The sequence below is a fragment of the Idiotropiscis lumnitzeri genome, chromosome 4, assembly GCF_059441095.1.
Source record: "Idiotropiscis lumnitzeri isolate Australia: NSW breed Sydney's pygmy pipehorse chromosome 4, RoL_Ilum_1.0, whole genome shotgun sequence".
NCBI classification, from domain to species: Eukaryota; Metazoa; Chordata; class Actinopteri; order Syngnathiformes; family Syngnathidae; genus Idiotropiscis; species Idiotropiscis lumnitzeri.
The window spans coordinates 25,377,224-25,394,400 of NC_142394.1; the positions used below are offsets into that span (position 1 = coordinate 25,377,224).

Here is a 17,177-nt window from a genome sequence, read left to right on the forward strand (position 1 = left end):
TTTTTACATGTGTAAATAAAAGACCCAAAGCTTTGAGTATTGCACCCCTTTAATGTTTAACTCAAACATCCATCTGCCTCCATCAGAACCCTCAAAATGAAAAACGTGTCAAGTGGTGCGAGGGTTGTAATAGGGCAGAACTCTGACAAAAGCGTCCAGTCTTGTGCTGAAGAGATCGCTGTCCAATGTGTTACCCAGGACACACGTCGGGTTCTTGACGATGTTCTCCACGTACAGCTGAAACACACACGCATGCGTGCACATCATTCACATGGGGTCAATGGTGTGGCTTTATGTGACATCTCACTGACATTGCTGTAGATGTGTTGTAGCGCTTCCCGGGCGTTGCTCACGGACAGATCGGTGTTCATAACAAATTTGAGTCCACTTGGGGTCTCGAAGTAGTGAAGACGATAGCGGCTGGTCTGAAACGACTGGAAGCCCTCCTTCCTGAAAACGGCTAAGGAACACAATCACGATGTGGACAGAGCGACTGACTGACAGGCTGTAATTTGACACACGTGTCCAGGTTATTCATTTGTAGAAGTGGAAATCTAACCTCATGAGAACTGGCGCCATGTGAAAATAAATGGATGACAAACAGACTGACCATGCAGTCCAAAGGATACAAGTCCAAAGGAGACATTTTACTAACGAAGGATCGGATGGAGAACAGCATCCCATACATCAGCTTGTACTCCTGCAGGCAAAACAATTTTTTTTTTTTTAAATCTCCCTTGAAAAGAGTCATTCAATAAACTCAAATCACTTGTACTCAAATAAAAATTTGCCATTGCAATGAATGGAAATGCTTTTAATCCGTCCCACAGATGAAATTTTTTACAAGACTATAACTAACTGTAAGAAACATGCAGTAACAACATACCTAAATAGAGTGTAAAGAATTTAGCAACTTTACATGATTTCATGCTTCAATTCAATTGACATTTTGAACAGTATTAGTTATTTTTCGCAGCAAAAATATATATATGCCTAAGATTATTGTTAGATGCTGTTTACAACTACTATAACATCGATGTTAGTTTCGTTTTTAACTCCATTAATAACTCTGAAGTTGGAAAATTTGTAATTCAAGTTCCTACTGTAAATCCAAAACATGAAGTTCTTCTGTACCTCCTCCTTTGAGATGCCAGCTTGCTTCTTTCGGTTCCACTCGTTGTAATAGAGGCACTTTCCATTTCGGTCGAATATATACAGGTTATGTACTGTCATCTGAAACACACAAGAACAAACTTATCAGAATTAGATCACCATTTCGACAAATCCATTTACTATGATGTTTTCTTTTTTAGAACTGCAGCCGAGCAAGCAACCTGTTTTTGATATATGGGATGACAAACTCCAACTAAGCACGAGAACAACATGCAAGAGAGATCCAAACCAACAACCGAACAGTGAAGCAGACGTGCTAACCACTTTTAAGTGCTGCCGACTTCCCCGGTATACATTTGTATTCGAGCGATTTAAACGCTCACTTCCCTCACAAGCACCGTACTTGCCGTCACCGTATTATTACAATGCAATGGCTTTCATTGAAAGAAGGAAATCAAGTCTAAAGTCAAAATAAAGAGAACATTTATGAAATGAAATCCAAATTTACCTTGTTTTCCTATTACCCAATGGACCCCCCCAATCCAGAGTAGACTGCTCAATTGCCTGATTACAATATACGCGCCGTATAATGATTGGCACTTTTAAAAAAGGAAAATTGAAGTAAAAGAAAGTGGTGATTATTTAATTCATTAAACGAATCGTGCGTATGTGCTTGGCTTTGAAACTAAATTAATTCCTACATGGAGTGCAGGTTGACGGCATCAGCGGGCAGCTGTCCCGTGGTCCTGCTAGTGTCACAATGACGCTACGTTTGGAGCGGCGATAAACTTGTAAAGACGCAATGTCTGTCATGAAATCATTATCGGGGTTTTGTTCATCAATGCCTGACTACCTACTAAACATTTGTTGTGAGACTTAATCTAATGAACAATCTCGTTGGTACGTCGGAGCTGTTAGTCTACAAATGTCCAGCAGGTGGCGGCAGATGATTGCCTCAACCATAACCCGGTTGGTTGGGAAAGCAAGCGTGTAACGAACGGCCTCGTCACGTCACTGACGTCCCCTCATTCCAAGCAGAGACAGACTTAAAAACATAGCTCAGTGGGAGGGGGAATCGAGAGGTCGTGTGTGCGAATGTCTTTTTCATTTCCGTGAATTAAAGATTCAAAACTGCTCATGGGTGTGAATATGACGGTTGCCATGGTCTTTATGTGGCCTGCGATTGACTTGTGGTGACCAGTCCCGGGTGTACACAAAGTCATTTAGGATTGACAGCAGCTCACTGTGACCTTAATGAGGACAAACAATATAAAACTGATGGATGAATGGCTGGCCTTAGCGAAAGTGACCCATGGAATCAACCATGTCAACATTTGGGATAATAGCTGGGTTTTTTTCGACACTAATCTGCACCAGGTTATCATTTGAGAGGGAAATTTACCCTAAGAGGATAAACGGTATAGAAATATGGATTGATGGCCTGAGCAAAACCGACCCCTGGGTTAGATCATGTGTCACGAGGGGATAATAGAGGTTATCAAGATTAATGCACCTGAAAGACTGGCAAATCAGGAGAAACCAAATCCTCTGTCCTCCGTTCAAGGTCATCCTGGATTGTTAGTTCAAGTCCGGAGACATCACAGCTGTAACCACATATGATGGGGTGGGGGGTCAAGGGGATTAGATGAAATCAAAAAGTGGGCAAGCGTCCACGTGTAACATCTGTGCACAGGCTCGAGTAATTTGGCTTTTTTTTTTTCTTTTTTTAACTTTTAATCGGGATACGTGAGCTGTGATAGGTCGGATTAGTGCAGGAGCACGGTTTAAAAAGCATGTGGCTGTGCGGGCGTATCAGGTGGACAGACGGACGCGGCGCGGATGACCAGGTAGTCAAACGCAATACTTCGTCATTAGCGTTAGCATTGTTAGTTATAGCATTATCATCTTACATCGCTGCTAAAATAAATATTAAAGTTTAGTGTCGTTCAATGTTTGCGAGCATTGGCCACTGGTTGATCGGTCGACTGGACTTCAGACAGCAGCGTGACGGAAGATTCCAATAGAGGTCAGGTATGAGCTAACGTTGAAGCTAACTTCAAAGACTAGCTAACTCTAACGTAAGTCTCCAGATGTTAACAATCAAAGCTAACTTTGAAAGCTAACATGGAAGCTAACGTAAAGTCTGGAAACTGATTTCGGAAACTAACGTTGAAGCTCTTGCATGGTCGCCAGTGTTGGCGGTAAAGTCGGCGCTCCTTTTTCAGCCATGTTCGCGAGCCGGGCACCAGCGACGGCGGGAAAAGGCACAAAGTTTTCTGTGGAAGAGCTGTACGGTTTCACCAAGAAGCCCAAGGTGACCAGAGGGCATTGTGGGAAAGCGGACAAAGCGGACGGCAAGAAGGACCCGAAGGAGAAAGAAGAATCGGTGCTGGCGTCTCACATCCTGGAGGCGGCCAAGCGGGTGATGGAGAGGCGGCGCCTGGAAATCTACATGAGGGAGTGTGACGTCACCATGGAGGACAGCGGCATGCCCTACAGGTGAGTGAGCCACGCAGACACGCCCAGAGCACCTCCTTATATGGGCACTCCACTTCCATCACATCCCATGGCCACAAGTGAATTTCATTGACTGTTCCACTTCGCTTACCGAAAAAAAACAAATTATTCAGTTATTCAAATCTAGTTTTACGTTTGGGTTTTATCAGAGAGTCATTTTATTTCTCTCAATTCCAAAGATACAATGCCGACATTTTTTTTTTCAGATATCTCGGGAAAACTGGACTCAGAGTGTCATGTTTGGGACTAGGTGAACAACACACGCACACGCACACGCGCACACACACACACACTTAAATACTTATTATCTTTTCACAGGAACGTGGGTGACGTTTGGCTGTCAGATCTCAGATGAGGTGTGTGTGTGTGTGGGGGTGTGGTTTTGTGATCAACTACCAAACGAGTCCTTGACTGTGGGTGTGTGGGGGTGTGTGTGTGTGCATAGATGGCGGAAAGCGTGATGACATTGGCGTACGACAACGGCATCAACTTGTTTGACACAGCTGAAGTCTACGCCTCCGGCAGGTACACGACACACCAAGTGTGTTGGTGTGTGTATGAGAAGTAATCATGCAACCATGTGTGTATTTCAGGGCTGAGACAACTTTGGGAAACATCCTAGAGAAGAAAGGCTGGAGGTAAAGTGATCACGAAGATGATGATGACTCGCGTGTCCTGCTTTTGTTGTGATCGTTGTTGTTGTTGACAAGGCGGTCCAGCTACGTGGTGACCACAAAAATCTACTGGGGAGGACAGTGAGTATGATTGACAGCCACACAATCACAAGACGTGCATAGATGTTGCTTTTGCGTTGCGTTTTGCAGGGCAGAGACCGAGCGAGGGCTGTCGCGGAAACACATCATTGAAGGTAAACGCACGTGCAAGAGAGACAAACATGCGCAGACACAAACAAAAGCTTGAAAGAACTCAAAGCTGCAGCTGAGAATGTGTGTGCGTGTGCGCGCCTGTGTGTAAGGGCTGCGTGGTTCTCTGGCCAGGCTAAAGCTGGACTACGTCGACATCGTCTTTGCAAACAGGAGGGACGTCAACTCGCCCATGGAAGGTTCGGGAACGTACTTGGCATCCAAAGCGACAATGCTAAGATTAGCTTGCTAGCGAACAGTTGTGTGTGTTCATGTGTGTATGCAGAGGTGGTGCGAGCGATGACATTTGTCATCAACCAGGGCATGGCCATGTACTGGGGCACCTCACGCTGGAATGCGATGGAGATCATGGTAAACTCCATCTTGGTCTGAAGATTGAAACTTCAGTGTGCTTCAACTATGTCTTGTGTGTGTGTGTGTGGTCTGACAGGAAGCATACTCTATCGCTCGACAGTTCAATCTGGTTCCTCCGGTGTGTGAGCAGGCCGAGTATCACTACTTCCAGCGAGACAAAGTGGAACTCCACTTGCCAGAACTTTACCACAAGATTGGTACCACACACACATAAACGGACACACACGCAGAGAGAGACACACACACACACACACCGGGTTAATGTGGCATATTTTAGGTGTCGGGGCTATGACGTGGTCACCTTTAGCCTGCGGAATGCTCACAGGAAAATACAACAGTGGGGTCCCTCAAAGTTCTAGAGCGGCCATGAAGGTGCGCATGTAAAAACCACCATCATCTTGAACATGCATCTGTTGCCATGGTGACCAATCGTGCATGTGCAGGGTCACGGGTGGTTGAAGGAGCGTCTCTGCAGCGACGAGGGCAAGCAGCAGCTGAGTAAAGTCAAAGAGCTCCACCTGCTGGCGGACAGGCTGGAATGCACCCCCGCTCAGCTTGCCATTGGTACACGCACGCGAACACGCGCACAACGCACTCAAGTACGAAGTATAAAGACGTAACTTGGTGTGTGTCAGCATGGTGTCTGCGCAGTGAAGGCGTCAGTTCGGTTCTCTTGGGCGTCTCCAACGCAGAGCAGCTAATGGAGAACCTCAGCTCCATCCAGGTAACCAAAGGCAAAAACCACCAACCAATCAGAATCACTGCACGCCAAGCACTCGCACAGCGCGAAAAACGGAGCATTTCCCTCTGTCTCCCAGGTCCTGTCACAGCTGACTCCAGCCCTCATTGCAGAGATGGACGCGTTGCTAGGAAACAAGCCCCGGAAGCCCAAGAGGGAGGAAAAATCCTGAGAGGCAGCCATATGCAAATGGCGGGACGTAGAAAAAATATCCCGAATGTCAATGACAAACACTTCCCATTTGACGAATAAAAAAACTTTTGGTTTTGGTGTTTTGTTGTTGAACGAACACTGACTCACACTCAGAAACGCACGTCATTTGCAGAAGACGGAAGTTCCATTTTCACTTTGATGTAGTTAGTAGAGCTATCCGCAAGATGGTAGCATTGCATTGCGTCTATATTTCGTACTGATCACACACGGTGCTTTACTGTGTGCTCTCGAGAGAACACCACCTATGATAGCTCGTAAGTTATTTAAAAATGACATAAGAGTACCTCGTGTTTGGCTTCAGTAACCGAGTTCCCATTGACGACTCTTGGTTGAGGCTTTTTACGATTCCTTAAATGTTACTTAACCACGCCCCTCTTTTCTCAACCAATGAACGGACGACTGTATGTAAACGACTCGCTTTTACGTCACACGAAAAATATATGCCAGATGTCCCAAACAGCTCAAAATAAAATATTTTAACTTTTTTTGTTTTGTCACAGCCAGAATCTAAACATTAACTGTGCGTTAGCCTCCAATTTTCACATTTTCTAGCTTCGGTAAAGGCAAATGCATTTTCGGAGCTATTCGGCCACGGTTGCTGATTGGTCCGCTGCCCGAACATGTGTTCGGAAACATTCGGCTGCGACTGTTGATTGGCCCGTCATCTCACGTGATCCGCCGTGCCTCTTCAGTGTCACCTTGGCCCCGGCTGCTGCAGGTGGACTGTCCGGCCCACAGGCAGGCACAAAGACAGGAAGGGAGCCGGGAATTGGAATCGACGCGGGCCAACCATGACGTCTCCGAAGAGCAAGACGTCTCCGAAGGCCATCAAGTTCCTCTTCGGAGGCTTGGCCGGGTAAGCGTCATTGCTAGCTTCCCAGACAAGCGTGCTAACAGCTAGTAACCGAGCTATTTAGCCAGCTAGCAGCTTCCAGTCCCGAGTTTATCGATCACCTTTGAGCTCTTTATATCTGACTGACAGTCTGTTTTTTGTTTCTCCCCCATCTTTGTGGCCAATAAAGAATATCCTGTACATTATTTACCATGATCAATATGAATAGAAGTGTTGAAATAATCAGAACAAGTCCAGCATTGTTGGTGAATGGTAAACCGGTTTTAAATTAGAAAGCTGCTGGAACAAAGCCAACTTTTATGAACGCCTCAAACCAGATTAACCGTGTGCATTTGGGTGTGATTGTGTGCGTGTGCGTGTGCGTGCGTGTGTGTGTTTGAGGCAAACAGAATGGGCGCCACAGTGTTCGTGCAGCCCCTGGACCTGGTGAAGAACCGCATGCAACTGAGTGGTCAGGGCACCAAGGCTCGAGAGTACAAAACCAGCTTCCACGCGCTCGCCTCCATCCTGAAGAATGAGGGCATAGGTGGCATCTACACTGGGTAGGCCGCCGTGACCTTTCACCCTCCTGTCAAGTGGTGAGTGTCCAACATTTGTGCGCGTGTCTCAGACTGTCTGCAGGTCTGTTGCGGCAGGCAACCTACACTACCACCCGTCTCGGCATATATACCATCTTGTTCGAGAAGATGACGTCGGCCGACGGTCGCCCGCCAAACTTCTTCCTCAAGGTGCCCGACGCAACAGCTGCCTTCCCCTCACCACCAGACCCCCACCAATTGGAGCTTAGCTCTAACGCTGACCTATGCTCCCCCCGCAGGCGCTGATCGGGATGACGGCTGGCGCCACAGGGGCGTTTGTGGGCACGCCGGCCGAGGTGGCGCTCATCCGGATGACGGCGGACGGGCGGTAAGGGTCACTCTATCATCCCACCGCCACTACTCTTGTATCCATCAGTCCTTCCTGTAGCACTAATACATCATTCATACGTCACCACTACATAGCGGACGAAGGGCGATTGTGCAATTGTGATGTGCGCTCAAAATATATCATGTACACAGACTTCCTGTTGACCAGCGACGAGGGTACACCAACGTGTTTAACGCGCTGGCTCGAATCATGCGTGAAGAGGGCGTCACCACGCTTTGGAGGGTGAGCGCTTGCCTGCCTACCGACCATAAGCGCATTTGTTCGGCTGCATTAGCCCACTGTTTTATTTTTTATTTATTTATTTTTTCTTTTTAAGGGGTGCATTCCCACCATGGCGCGGGCAGTGGTGGTCAACGCCGCCCAACTAGCATCTTACTCACAGTCCAAACAGGCACTGCTAGATTCGGGTAAACATACACACACGTACACACTCGCACTCAGGCTTGTCTCGCTCGTGACCACTCACGTGCGTCTCGTACCTTTTAGGCTACTTCGGTGACGACATCCTGTGTCATTTCTGCGCCAGTATGATCAGCGGCCTGGTCACCACAGCAGCGTCTATGCCCGTCGACATCGTCAAGACCAGGTGAGACCCCGGCAGTTGGTGGAGCGAGCCGTGCGCCTCTCAGCGCCTCCCTAAATTGTCTTTTTCCAGAATTCAGAACATGAGGATGATCGACGGCAAGCCCGAGTACAAGAACGGCCTGGTGAGTCTGAAATCGATAACTAACTAAACGGTGAAAAAAAAAAAATCAAGACGTAAGCGTGCCGGTGTCATGTGCGCTCTGACCTGTAGGAGGTGCTCATGCGCGTGGTGGGCAAGGAGGGCTTCTTCTCACTGTGGAAAGGCTTCACGCCGTACTACGCTCGCCTCGGACCGCACACCGTTCTCACCTTCATCTTCCTGGAGCAAATGAACCGCCTGTACAAGACCTACGTTCTCGAACGCTAACACGCGGACAGAGACACACACGCGCACACGCACGCACATGCACAGGTGTTACAATTTAATTCTTTTTGTAAAAAGAATGGAACTAATGGGGATTTAGGTCATGGATTAGAGCATAATGTCGCTTAAACGCCCCAACAGCAGCAAGAGTAACTATGGTTACAAATGCTGAATATGATGATGGTGTATTAAAAAGTTTGGGACAGTACGTTGGACTTTGTCAATGCCATGTTATTGCATCATGTGACTGACATGAACACACAGAGATACGTCCACGCAAACATGGAGATGACAAACAGGGACGCTCACTAACAGACACACGCGCCGACAGACACACAACAAAGATACACAAAAACCGAGACACTCTCAGATGGACATATGGAAACAGACAAAAACGCACACGCACGCAAATGGACATGCATCAAACAATGGGACACACAGACATGAAGACACACAAATGAAAGACGCATTCACACAAACAAAGAGACACAAAAACTGACATGTAGAGACATGAGTCAAAAACAACACAGACACACATCTTGAAGGACGCACACTAGCTTGTAGACAGACACACAAATGGAGACTAAAACAGTAACGCTGAGAGAGCGAGGAACATGGACACACAATAAGACACAAAGAGCCAATGTGGTCATGTGACACTGAACACAAAATGCAGTCATTCAAAAGGCTGGACGTCCACGCGGGGAGGGCCGAGCTCAGATTCGAACTGCGGGCTTCACAACTGCGAGGCAGACGTGCCCACCGCTTGGGCGCTGCGCCGGGCAGTTCTTAAGATGACTTTTCTATTTCTGCTCTCCGCTGCTAAAGGTGAACGGAAAGGTTGGAGTGTGTGTGCTGCTGTGTGACTGACCTTTGCTTGAAGGCTGAGCGTGTCACATTTCTCCTTTTGATGAACTCTGACCTTCTCTTGGGGCACATCAGGGACTGTCTGACTATTACACACACACATATACAGTACAACGTTATTCTTATGGTTGACAGGATTGTAATAAATGTGTATTTACTGAATTTGTGGCTTAACAAATACAAGCAGAGCTACCATAGCGACAGATGATGATGATAATGTGGAGGGTCAATTCAAAAGTTTGATAGTTGGCAATTTCTTGCATCATGTGACCATCATGGACATACTCACACACACGCATTGCCATCGCACACACGTGCGTATGCACGCACAGTCTCATTTGCGCTCACAATAACACACACCCACACACTTTAGACTCCCTCACATCGCTTACACACACCTTACAGTCTGTCTCTCTTACACGCACACACACACACACCCCGACACACGTGCACACTCAACATGAGTTCACAGTCTCACACACACACACAAACCTTTTCACTTTCCGATGCAATACCGATATTCCAATGATACTGAACCGATATCAGTAGGAATGATACATGCTCTTATTTTTTTAGTATGATATGAAAAGACCCACGACCCCTGTGACGGTTTTGCATAATGGATGAATGTTAGAAAAGACTTGATCAAGTAATACTATTCAAACAGTGAAAACAAAAAATGCAAAGTAAAGGAAAGGACCTTGAGAAATAACCCTAATAAAATCAATAAAAAAGTTATTCTACACTTTGAAGTGCAAAAAAACAATTCAACTTTACTTCAGTACATTCAGAATATTTTTTTTTTTTTACATTCAGTATATGATGCGAACAGAGTCTGGAAAGGACTGCTTGAATGTGAGTTTGGTAAGTAGAGTGATATAATCTGATCTTATTTTTTCGGCTGATATCGGCCCGATATTTGTTATTGATATCGGGAGCTCTCTCACGCTTAAATTCACACTTTCGTCTCACACGCGCACATGCACAGCCACTTTAGTCTCTCTCTCTCTCTCACACATACAGCGTCACACACGCAAGCTCGAAGATGACAGCTGCAAACATTTCTCCACGGTCCCTTGGCCTCCCACTGGGCCCGCCCCCAGGCCTGCCGAGGTCCATAAAGGGCCACTTGCATCCCCACTTGCAGGACACTTCCTCGTGGCCGTGGGACACTTCCTCTCCGATCGGACAAACCACCCCTACCAGCAGCCCCCCTGCACTGAAGACAGCTGAGGTAGGCCCCCTCCGCCCCCAAGCACTCACACTCCTCCAGCCCTTGCACTTGTGCTATTTTCTTGTCATTTGTGAGCGACCTTCAACACAAGGTCAAAGTTGAGACAAACAGGAAGTCAGGACAAAGTTCAGAGGGGTGGGAAAACGGGAGCTCAAGGGACATATTTTTTTTAGATTAGATTTAGAAAAAAAGGTCATTCTTGTTAGATTATATACATATAAAAAAAAAAAGGTCAAATGTGAATGGAATATTGTTTTAATTAAGAAAGCAATTCGAATTTGTGTTGTTGCTAATTAAACCATTATGAATTAAACAATTATTTAATAAGGTAAAAACGTGCGTTTGAAAAAAAAAATAAAATCACTTTGTAATTTGCCATCCAATAAATTATAAAATGTTAAATTATTAATTTACTTTCAGTGTTTTTTAATTGCTCATCATTATATAATAATGCCCTAAAATGGTTTTATTTTATTATTTATAATTACAAGGTATTTACCAATCATTTGTTCTGTCTCACAAATATTAAGGTTTGATATTTACAATATTGTCAATTAAATTATTTATGGTGTAAATTAATAATAATAGAATAAAAATAATACATTTAGGGAAAAAACTGATCAATGAATATAAGAAAATGAAAGAACTTTTCATTCTCTTGCCAAGTAGTTCCAGCAGCTACAAATGCTGGGAAGTTAGCACGGCGCCAATCCTTTAGCTCACTGAAATGATTAGAGAAGGTCACAGTATTAATAGCGCAAATATTTCTAAAGTACTAGTGTTGCCCACCCCCCCACACGCACACACACACACACGCACACAGCTTTCATACTGATTCCAATTGGCAGCAGGAGGGGGCGGTTAAATGATTTTCACATGCGCTACTTCTCGTCCTCAGACAAGATGTCCATCACAAAGATCCACGCTCGGGAGATTCTCGACTCCAGAGGGAACCCCACAGTGGAAGTGGACCTGTGGACCGCAAAGGGTGAGCGGCATAGCAAAGATTATCTTATTTTATCTTACCTTATCTTCTCTTAGCTTAGCTGGGTTTAGCCTAGCCTAGCCTAGCAATCACAAAGACTCAGGTGTCCGTTCTCCTCAGGTCACTTCAGAGCAGCGGTCCCCAGCGGCGCCTCCACCGGCGTCCACGAGGCCTTGGAGCTGCGAGATGGCGACAAGAGCCGCTACCTGGGCAAAGGTACGCGCCATCGGCGCCCTTCAACACATTGCCGCGACAACAATCAGACCTTGAATTGTTTGTTTATTTTAGGGACCTTGAAGGCGGTGGAGCATGTCAACAAGGAAATCGCCCCCCAGCTCATTGCCAAGGTTAATAAAGCCGTGTCTTAAAATTTCACGATTAGAACATTATCATCAAAAGAAAAATAAAAGGCTTAAACGCCTCTCCCAATTAAAATTGACTTTGAAATTAAACATTAAAAATAGTGAATTACACATTAGGTACTTAAATCAAGCAAACAAATTTGCCGTTTGGATGGCTCTCTGGAAAACAGCATTGACATGCTAACAGGTAGCATCAATAGCTGCTTTTTTTTGCTCATCTGATAGGAAAGTAGTACATGTGTGTTCGCTGGGACTTTTGGTTTAAGGCACTAAGCAGATGTTTGTCACATTCCAGAATTTCAGCGTCGTCGAGCAGGAGAAGATCGACAACTTCATGCTGGAGTTGGACGGCACCGACAACAAATGTGAGTCTGTCTGTCTTTCCGTGCATCTCGGGCTCGTCTATGCACGTCTGACCCGTCGTCTGTCTGTTTCTCCGCAGCTAAGTTTGGCGCCAACGCCATCCTGGGAGTGTCGCTGGCCGTCTGCAAGGCGGGGGCCGCGGAGAAGGGAGTCCCCCTCTACCGCCACATTGCCGACCTGGCCGGACACAAGGACGTCATCCTTCCCGTTCCCGTCAGTGTTTTGGGCAAGCCTTTGAGAATTTAGTCCGTATCCTACTAGTGCGCTCAAATGTCAGCGTACAAGTACACTCTGTCCTCACTAGTCAGACAATGGAATGCACTAGTAGAATGACTAGGGCGCACTAGTAGCTATCAGTGAAGCTAAACTGTGCACTAGTTGACCTCTGCTGTTACTAGCAGCACTAGTGAAGCACTAGGTGTTAATGAGAAGAATTTCTTGTCACTGGCATGATAGAGTGCAGGTGCCAAGTGCACAGCTCGACCTCGTGGGCGACATTTGTCTTAATTGTACACAGAAATGTCATACAGAACTTGTGAAAAAACTTCACGAGTAAGACATTTGTTCTACTAGTGCAAGCTTGCCCAAGTCTGGTCCTCGAGATCCTTTGTCATGATTTAGGTGCATCCCTATTGCAACACACCTGATTCAAATCAACGGTGTCGATATCAGGCTTTTGCAAACCTTGCTAATGGGCTGATCGTTTGAATCAGGTGTGTCACTAGTATGTTTCTAGTACTAGTATCAGACAGATGTCAACAAGCAGTTTTGCCTGACTAGTAACATGTAGTTGTTCTACTAGGGTGTCCGACGTGACATAGTGTGAAAAAAAAAATCCCTAGTGCACCCTAGTTGTTCTACTAGTGCCCCCTCGTCATTATTACAATTGGAGTTGGCACTAGTATACACTGGTGATGCATCAAGTAGAATGTCATTAGTCGCCCTGATAGCACACAGCAACAAGTGCATTTTTGCCTCACTAAAAATGTCACTATAGTAAGATAAGCCAGTCAACTAGTGTGCCCTAGTTTTTTTTTACTAATGCAGAGATATATATGTCATCAGTAGTGAAAGCTAGCAGGCAAGGGAAAAAATAACATAATTAAGACATAATTGTGTTACTAGTGCACTGCAGTGTCAGCCAGTAGTAGCATCAACATTCCTAGGACAGTCGTTCTACTAGTGCGTCGTAGTTGTGCTACTAGCGTGCAAAAATGTTTCACATGTCGTGAAAACTGTTTTCTCAAAAATGTCACAAATCAGACAGTCGTTCGAATTGCCTTACTCGTAGGGACGATTTAGTGCACTAGTACGATCTGGACAAAATGCTAGAAAGGCATTAGTAGCCTGTCGTCTTAGGTGCTCGTGTCACTCGCAGGCATTCAACGTGATCAACGGGGGCAGTCACGCCGGGAACAAGCTGGCCATGCAGGAGTTCATGATCCTACCGGTGGGCGCCGCCAACTTCCACGAGGCCATGAGGATCGGCGCTGAGGTGAGGTGGCGACCTGCCCGCATATAGCGGCAGTTGTCGCGGCGCCAGTGATTTAATTGCACCACGTCCGTCCCGCAGGTCTACCACAACCTGAAGAACGTCATCAAAGCCAAGTATGGCAAGGATGCCACCAATGTGGGAGACGAGGGAGGCTTTGCGCCCAACATCCTGGAAAATAACGAAGGTAAGACGCCAGCAGCACGTCAGCGTCAAATACAATCAAACTCAGCCTGCTGCGTGTCAGCTGTCGGCCATCTTGAATGTGTCAGATCTCTACCAGTCAATGGACATTAACTCACTCACATTGACGCATTTCAGTTTCGCTTGCGGCCACTTAACAGTATCCCTCTTGTTAGCTCATACACACCACAGTTTTTGTCACACTCACACACACATGCACGCAACATACTTGAATGTGTCGCACACACATTCTCTCTCTCTCTCTCTCTCTCTTTCTCAAACACACACTGTTTAGCAGACCTTACAGTCACACACACTTTCCTGCCACAAGGTCAGCAAACTCTATTGCTAAAATATTTTTTCAATATGAGCAAACGCTCTTTCGTATGCTACAACTCCAATCAATCATTAGCCATTGCTCCACTTTGACACATCCAATATGGCGGAGCGGTGTACATATGTTCCGCATATTTGTATATATGTCCGTGCTCCTGACATGTTGATGACATTGTCATGGTACCGCCCCCAGCACTGGAGCTGTTGAAGACGGCCATCGAGAAGGCCGGCTACCCAGACAAGATCATCATCGGAATGGACGTGGCGGCGTCCGAGTTCTTCCGCGCTGGAAAGTACGACCTGGACTTTAAGTCGCCCGACGACCCTTCCAGACACATCAGCGGCGAGAAGCTCGGCGACTTGTACCGCAGCTTCATCAAGAACTACCCCGGTAGGTTAAAAAAAACAAAAACAAACTGTGAGGTGGCTAGCAGCTAGCCGGCTAACCACCGCCTTCTCTGTCCAGTCCAGTCCATCGAGGACCCGTTTGACCAGGACGACTGGGAACAATGGGCCAAGTTCACGGCCTCCACGGACATCCAGGTGACTGCCACCGTCCCACGTCACACACACAACATCTGCCAGTCCGCTTGAGCTAAAACAGCGACCCATCAGATCGTAGGTGACGACCTGACAGTGACCAATCCCAAGAGGATCCAACAGGCGGTAGACAAGAAGGCCTGCAACTGCCTGCTGCTCAAAGTCAACCAGATCGGTTCCGTCACCGAGTCCATTCGCGCGTAAGAGCCCGCCTGTCGGTCTGTTTGTGTGTGTGTGTGTGCGCGTGTGTTTGACCTCACCTATGTGTGTGTGTGTGTGTGGCAGGTGCAAGCTGGCTCAGAGCAGCGGCTGGGGCGTGATGGTCAGCCATCGTTCTGGAGAGACCGAGGACACGTTCATCTCCGACTTGGTGGTCGGACTCTGCACTGGACAGGTCATACACGAAACAAACAAAAAGCGTTAAGAAAGATCACATGTTGCATTTTGCGAAAATAAAGTAACATCATGACCTACTGTATGTGCTGCAGATCAAGACTGGCGCCCCCTGCAGGTCCGAGCGTTTGGCCAAATACAATCAGCTGATGAGGTAAGCACTTCCTGGTTTACTTTCTGGTTTACGTTCTGGTTTACTTCCTTCCTTCCTTGCGCCCCCCCCAGGATTGAGGAGGAGCTGGGCGACAAGGCCAAGTTCGCTGGGAAGGACTTCCGCCACCCCAAGATCCAGTGAGGGCCGCGGCCGCTGTTTTCTACAGAAGACAAAACAACAATAACAACAATAAAAACAATGAAAAACAACAATTTAACGGCCCCAAGTCAATAACATGCACACACACATACACGCCTCTGTGACGTCAAACGTGGACGTTTGGGCGAAGGCCGCCAGTTGCCAGGCGATGAGCGGCGGCCATGTGACAAGACAGCATCAAAGACAAAACCATTGCCATCGTCTGTGTCCAAGTGGGAGGGGGCGGGGGGGGGGGGGAGAGAGAGAACGAGAGAGACAGAGAGAGAGAGAGAGAGGGGGAGGGAGAGAGAGAGAGGTTCCAGCAAAACGCGCACACACAAACACCCCATAATGAAAGCCTCTCTCCCCTGCCCCATCATTTAAACTTTTTTTTTTTTTTTAAATCTAAAGAAAGTTAAAAATAAGCCTTTTGGATATGATGCCACAAGCTGGGCCCGCTTGAAGTTCCCTCCAAAAGTATTGGAACGTCAAGGCCAGTTTGGCTCCTCTGGAGTTGCCTCAGGTTAAGCAGGAAATCATTTCACAATCTTCTTCCAAGTCCAATTGGGCGACTCACGATAATCCTGCCGTGCAGTTCTATGGACAATTCCTTGCACTTCATCTTTTATTCATTACAAATCATGTCCTATCAATTCAGCAGTTAAAAATTTGAGGATTGATTGATTTTTTTTTTGGTTTGTTGTTATGGGGGGTTGCATGGAGTCTTTTGAGAGGAATAAGGCTGCAGCACATCAAAGTGAGGAAAAGGTGAAGCACTGTGAATACTATCCGGAAGCACGGTTCCATGTGTGTATATATTTGTGTGTGTGTGTGTGTGTGTGGGCAGCTAACAGACACAATAGCACATCAATCACCGGGGAAAAAAGGCCCATCAGAGCATGTGTGCGATGACGTCAATCTGCTGAAAGGGGGTCGAGACAAAACGGGGCGGGGTGGGTCGTTAGCCGCACCTTCGGCTCTGCACCATGTGAACCTCCGTAGCGCCCCCCCCCAGGCCCCCCTCGCGGAGGAAATATTTCACCGGGACGACCCGGTCGCCGCGGCGACACTTTACGAGTGGGCGGGATGCAAAGTCCGGGGGTCACCGTGTGGAAAAAAGTGAGGATGATGATGATGATGAAGGCCGACCTGTTGCTAACCAATGACTTTCCTTGCAAAAACCGGGATGGAGGTGACAAAGGGAACCAAAATTGTCCAGAGGTGTGAATCAGAATGGTCGTTTGTTAGATATGCCGTACGATTGGCCGGCGACGAATGGATCGGTTTGCAAATTTTTGCTTCAATCAACCTAACTTGCACGGTTTTACAATATGCAAGCATGTCAAGTTCACTGAAGACTAAGTTCTCCAGGTTCGAATGCGAATGGCTGTATCTTGCTACGCACCCTGCGATTGGCTGGCGAGCAGTCCACGGTGTGCCCCGCCCCTTAAAGAAGATGGATGGATATAACATGTATGGAATCATGTCCAGGTGGCTTCCCATCCACTCATCAATCCCGCCTCCCAATCAACGCTTGCAGACCTTCACTTTGTGAGTATGCGTGAGAGAGCGACTCAGTCA

General features: G+C 46.8%; 4 protein-coding genes across 6 annotated transcripts; 3 read left to right on the forward strand and 1 right to left on the reverse strand.

Annotated features, from left to right (window-relative positions):
* Window positions 1-31: 31 nt before the first annotated feature.
* Window positions 32-6,162, reverse strand: trappc1 (trafficking protein particle complex subunit 1). Of its 3 annotated transcripts, none has more exons than XM_088292872.1 (5): window positions 6,105-6,162; window positions 1,135-1,233; window positions 630-700; window positions 312-450; window positions 32-237 (listed from the first exon to the last, which is right to left on the reverse strand). In XM_088292872.1, the coding sequence occupies exons 2-5, from the start codon at window positions 1,231-1,233 to the stop codon at window positions 109-111; spliced, it is 438 nt and encodes a 145-aa protein (XP_088148998.1). In that variant the 5' UTR covers window positions 6,105-6,162; the 3' UTR covers window positions 32-108. The 3 variants fall into 3 exon arrangements, with proteins under 3 accessions (XP_088148998.1, XP_088148997.1, XP_088148996.1); XM_088292871.1 differs by lacking the exon at window positions 6,105-6,162 and adding an exon at window positions 1,622-1,815; XM_088292870.1 differs by lacking the exon at window positions 6,105-6,162 and adding an exon at window positions 1,335-1,603.
* On the forward strand, window positions 2,942-5,879 carry LOC148338797 (voltage-gated potassium channel subunit beta-2-like). Its single transcript, XM_088292868.1, has 15 exons — window positions 2,942-3,144; window positions 3,339-3,612; window positions 3,837-3,880; window positions 3,949-3,986; window positions 4,076-4,155; window positions 4,224-4,268; window positions 4,341-4,385; window positions 4,455-4,498; window positions 4,607-4,693; window positions 4,780-4,865; window positions 4,945-5,065; window positions 5,146-5,240; window positions 5,312-5,432; window positions 5,504-5,592; window positions 5,687-5,879. The coding sequence occupies exons 2-15, from the start codon at window positions 3,341-3,343 to the stop codon at window positions 5,777-5,779; spliced, it is 1,260 nt and encodes a 419-aa protein (XP_088148994.1). The 5' UTR covers window positions 2,942-3,144; window positions 3,339-3,340; the 3' UTR covers window positions 5,780-5,879.
* A 312-nt stretch (window positions 6,163-6,474) lies between the features above and the next one.
* slc25a11 (solute carrier family 25 member 11) lies at window positions 6,475-8,757 on the forward strand. Its single transcript, XM_088292869.1, has 9 exons — window positions 6,475-6,676; window positions 7,063-7,215; window positions 7,284-7,401; window positions 7,491-7,579; window positions 7,732-7,822; window positions 7,917-8,007; window positions 8,087-8,186; window positions 8,256-8,307; window positions 8,397-8,757. The coding sequence occupies exons 1-9, from the start codon at window positions 6,612-6,614 to the stop codon at window positions 8,550-8,552; spliced, it is 915 nt and encodes a 304-aa protein (XP_088148995.1). The 5' UTR covers window positions 6,475-6,611; the 3' UTR covers window positions 8,553-8,757.
* Window positions 8,758-10,514: 1,757 nt separating this feature from the next.
* eno3 (enolase 3, (beta, muscle)) lies at window positions 10,515-15,670 on the forward strand. Its single transcript, XM_088293780.1, has 14 exons — window positions 10,515-10,650; window positions 11,549-11,638; window positions 11,756-11,851; window positions 11,924-11,982; window positions 12,293-12,362; window positions 12,440-12,573; window positions 13,739-13,855; window positions 13,934-14,039; window positions 14,565-14,762; window positions 14,838-14,914; window positions 14,987-15,111; window positions 15,197-15,305; window positions 15,400-15,458; window positions 15,530-15,670. Exons 2-14 carry the CDS (start codon window positions 11,554-11,556, stop codon window positions 15,597-15,599), a joined length of 1,305 nt encoding a protein of 434 aa, XP_088149906.1. The 5' UTR covers window positions 10,515-10,650; window positions 11,549-11,553; the 3' UTR covers window positions 15,600-15,670.
* Window positions 15,671-17,177: the final 1,507 nt, after the last annotated feature.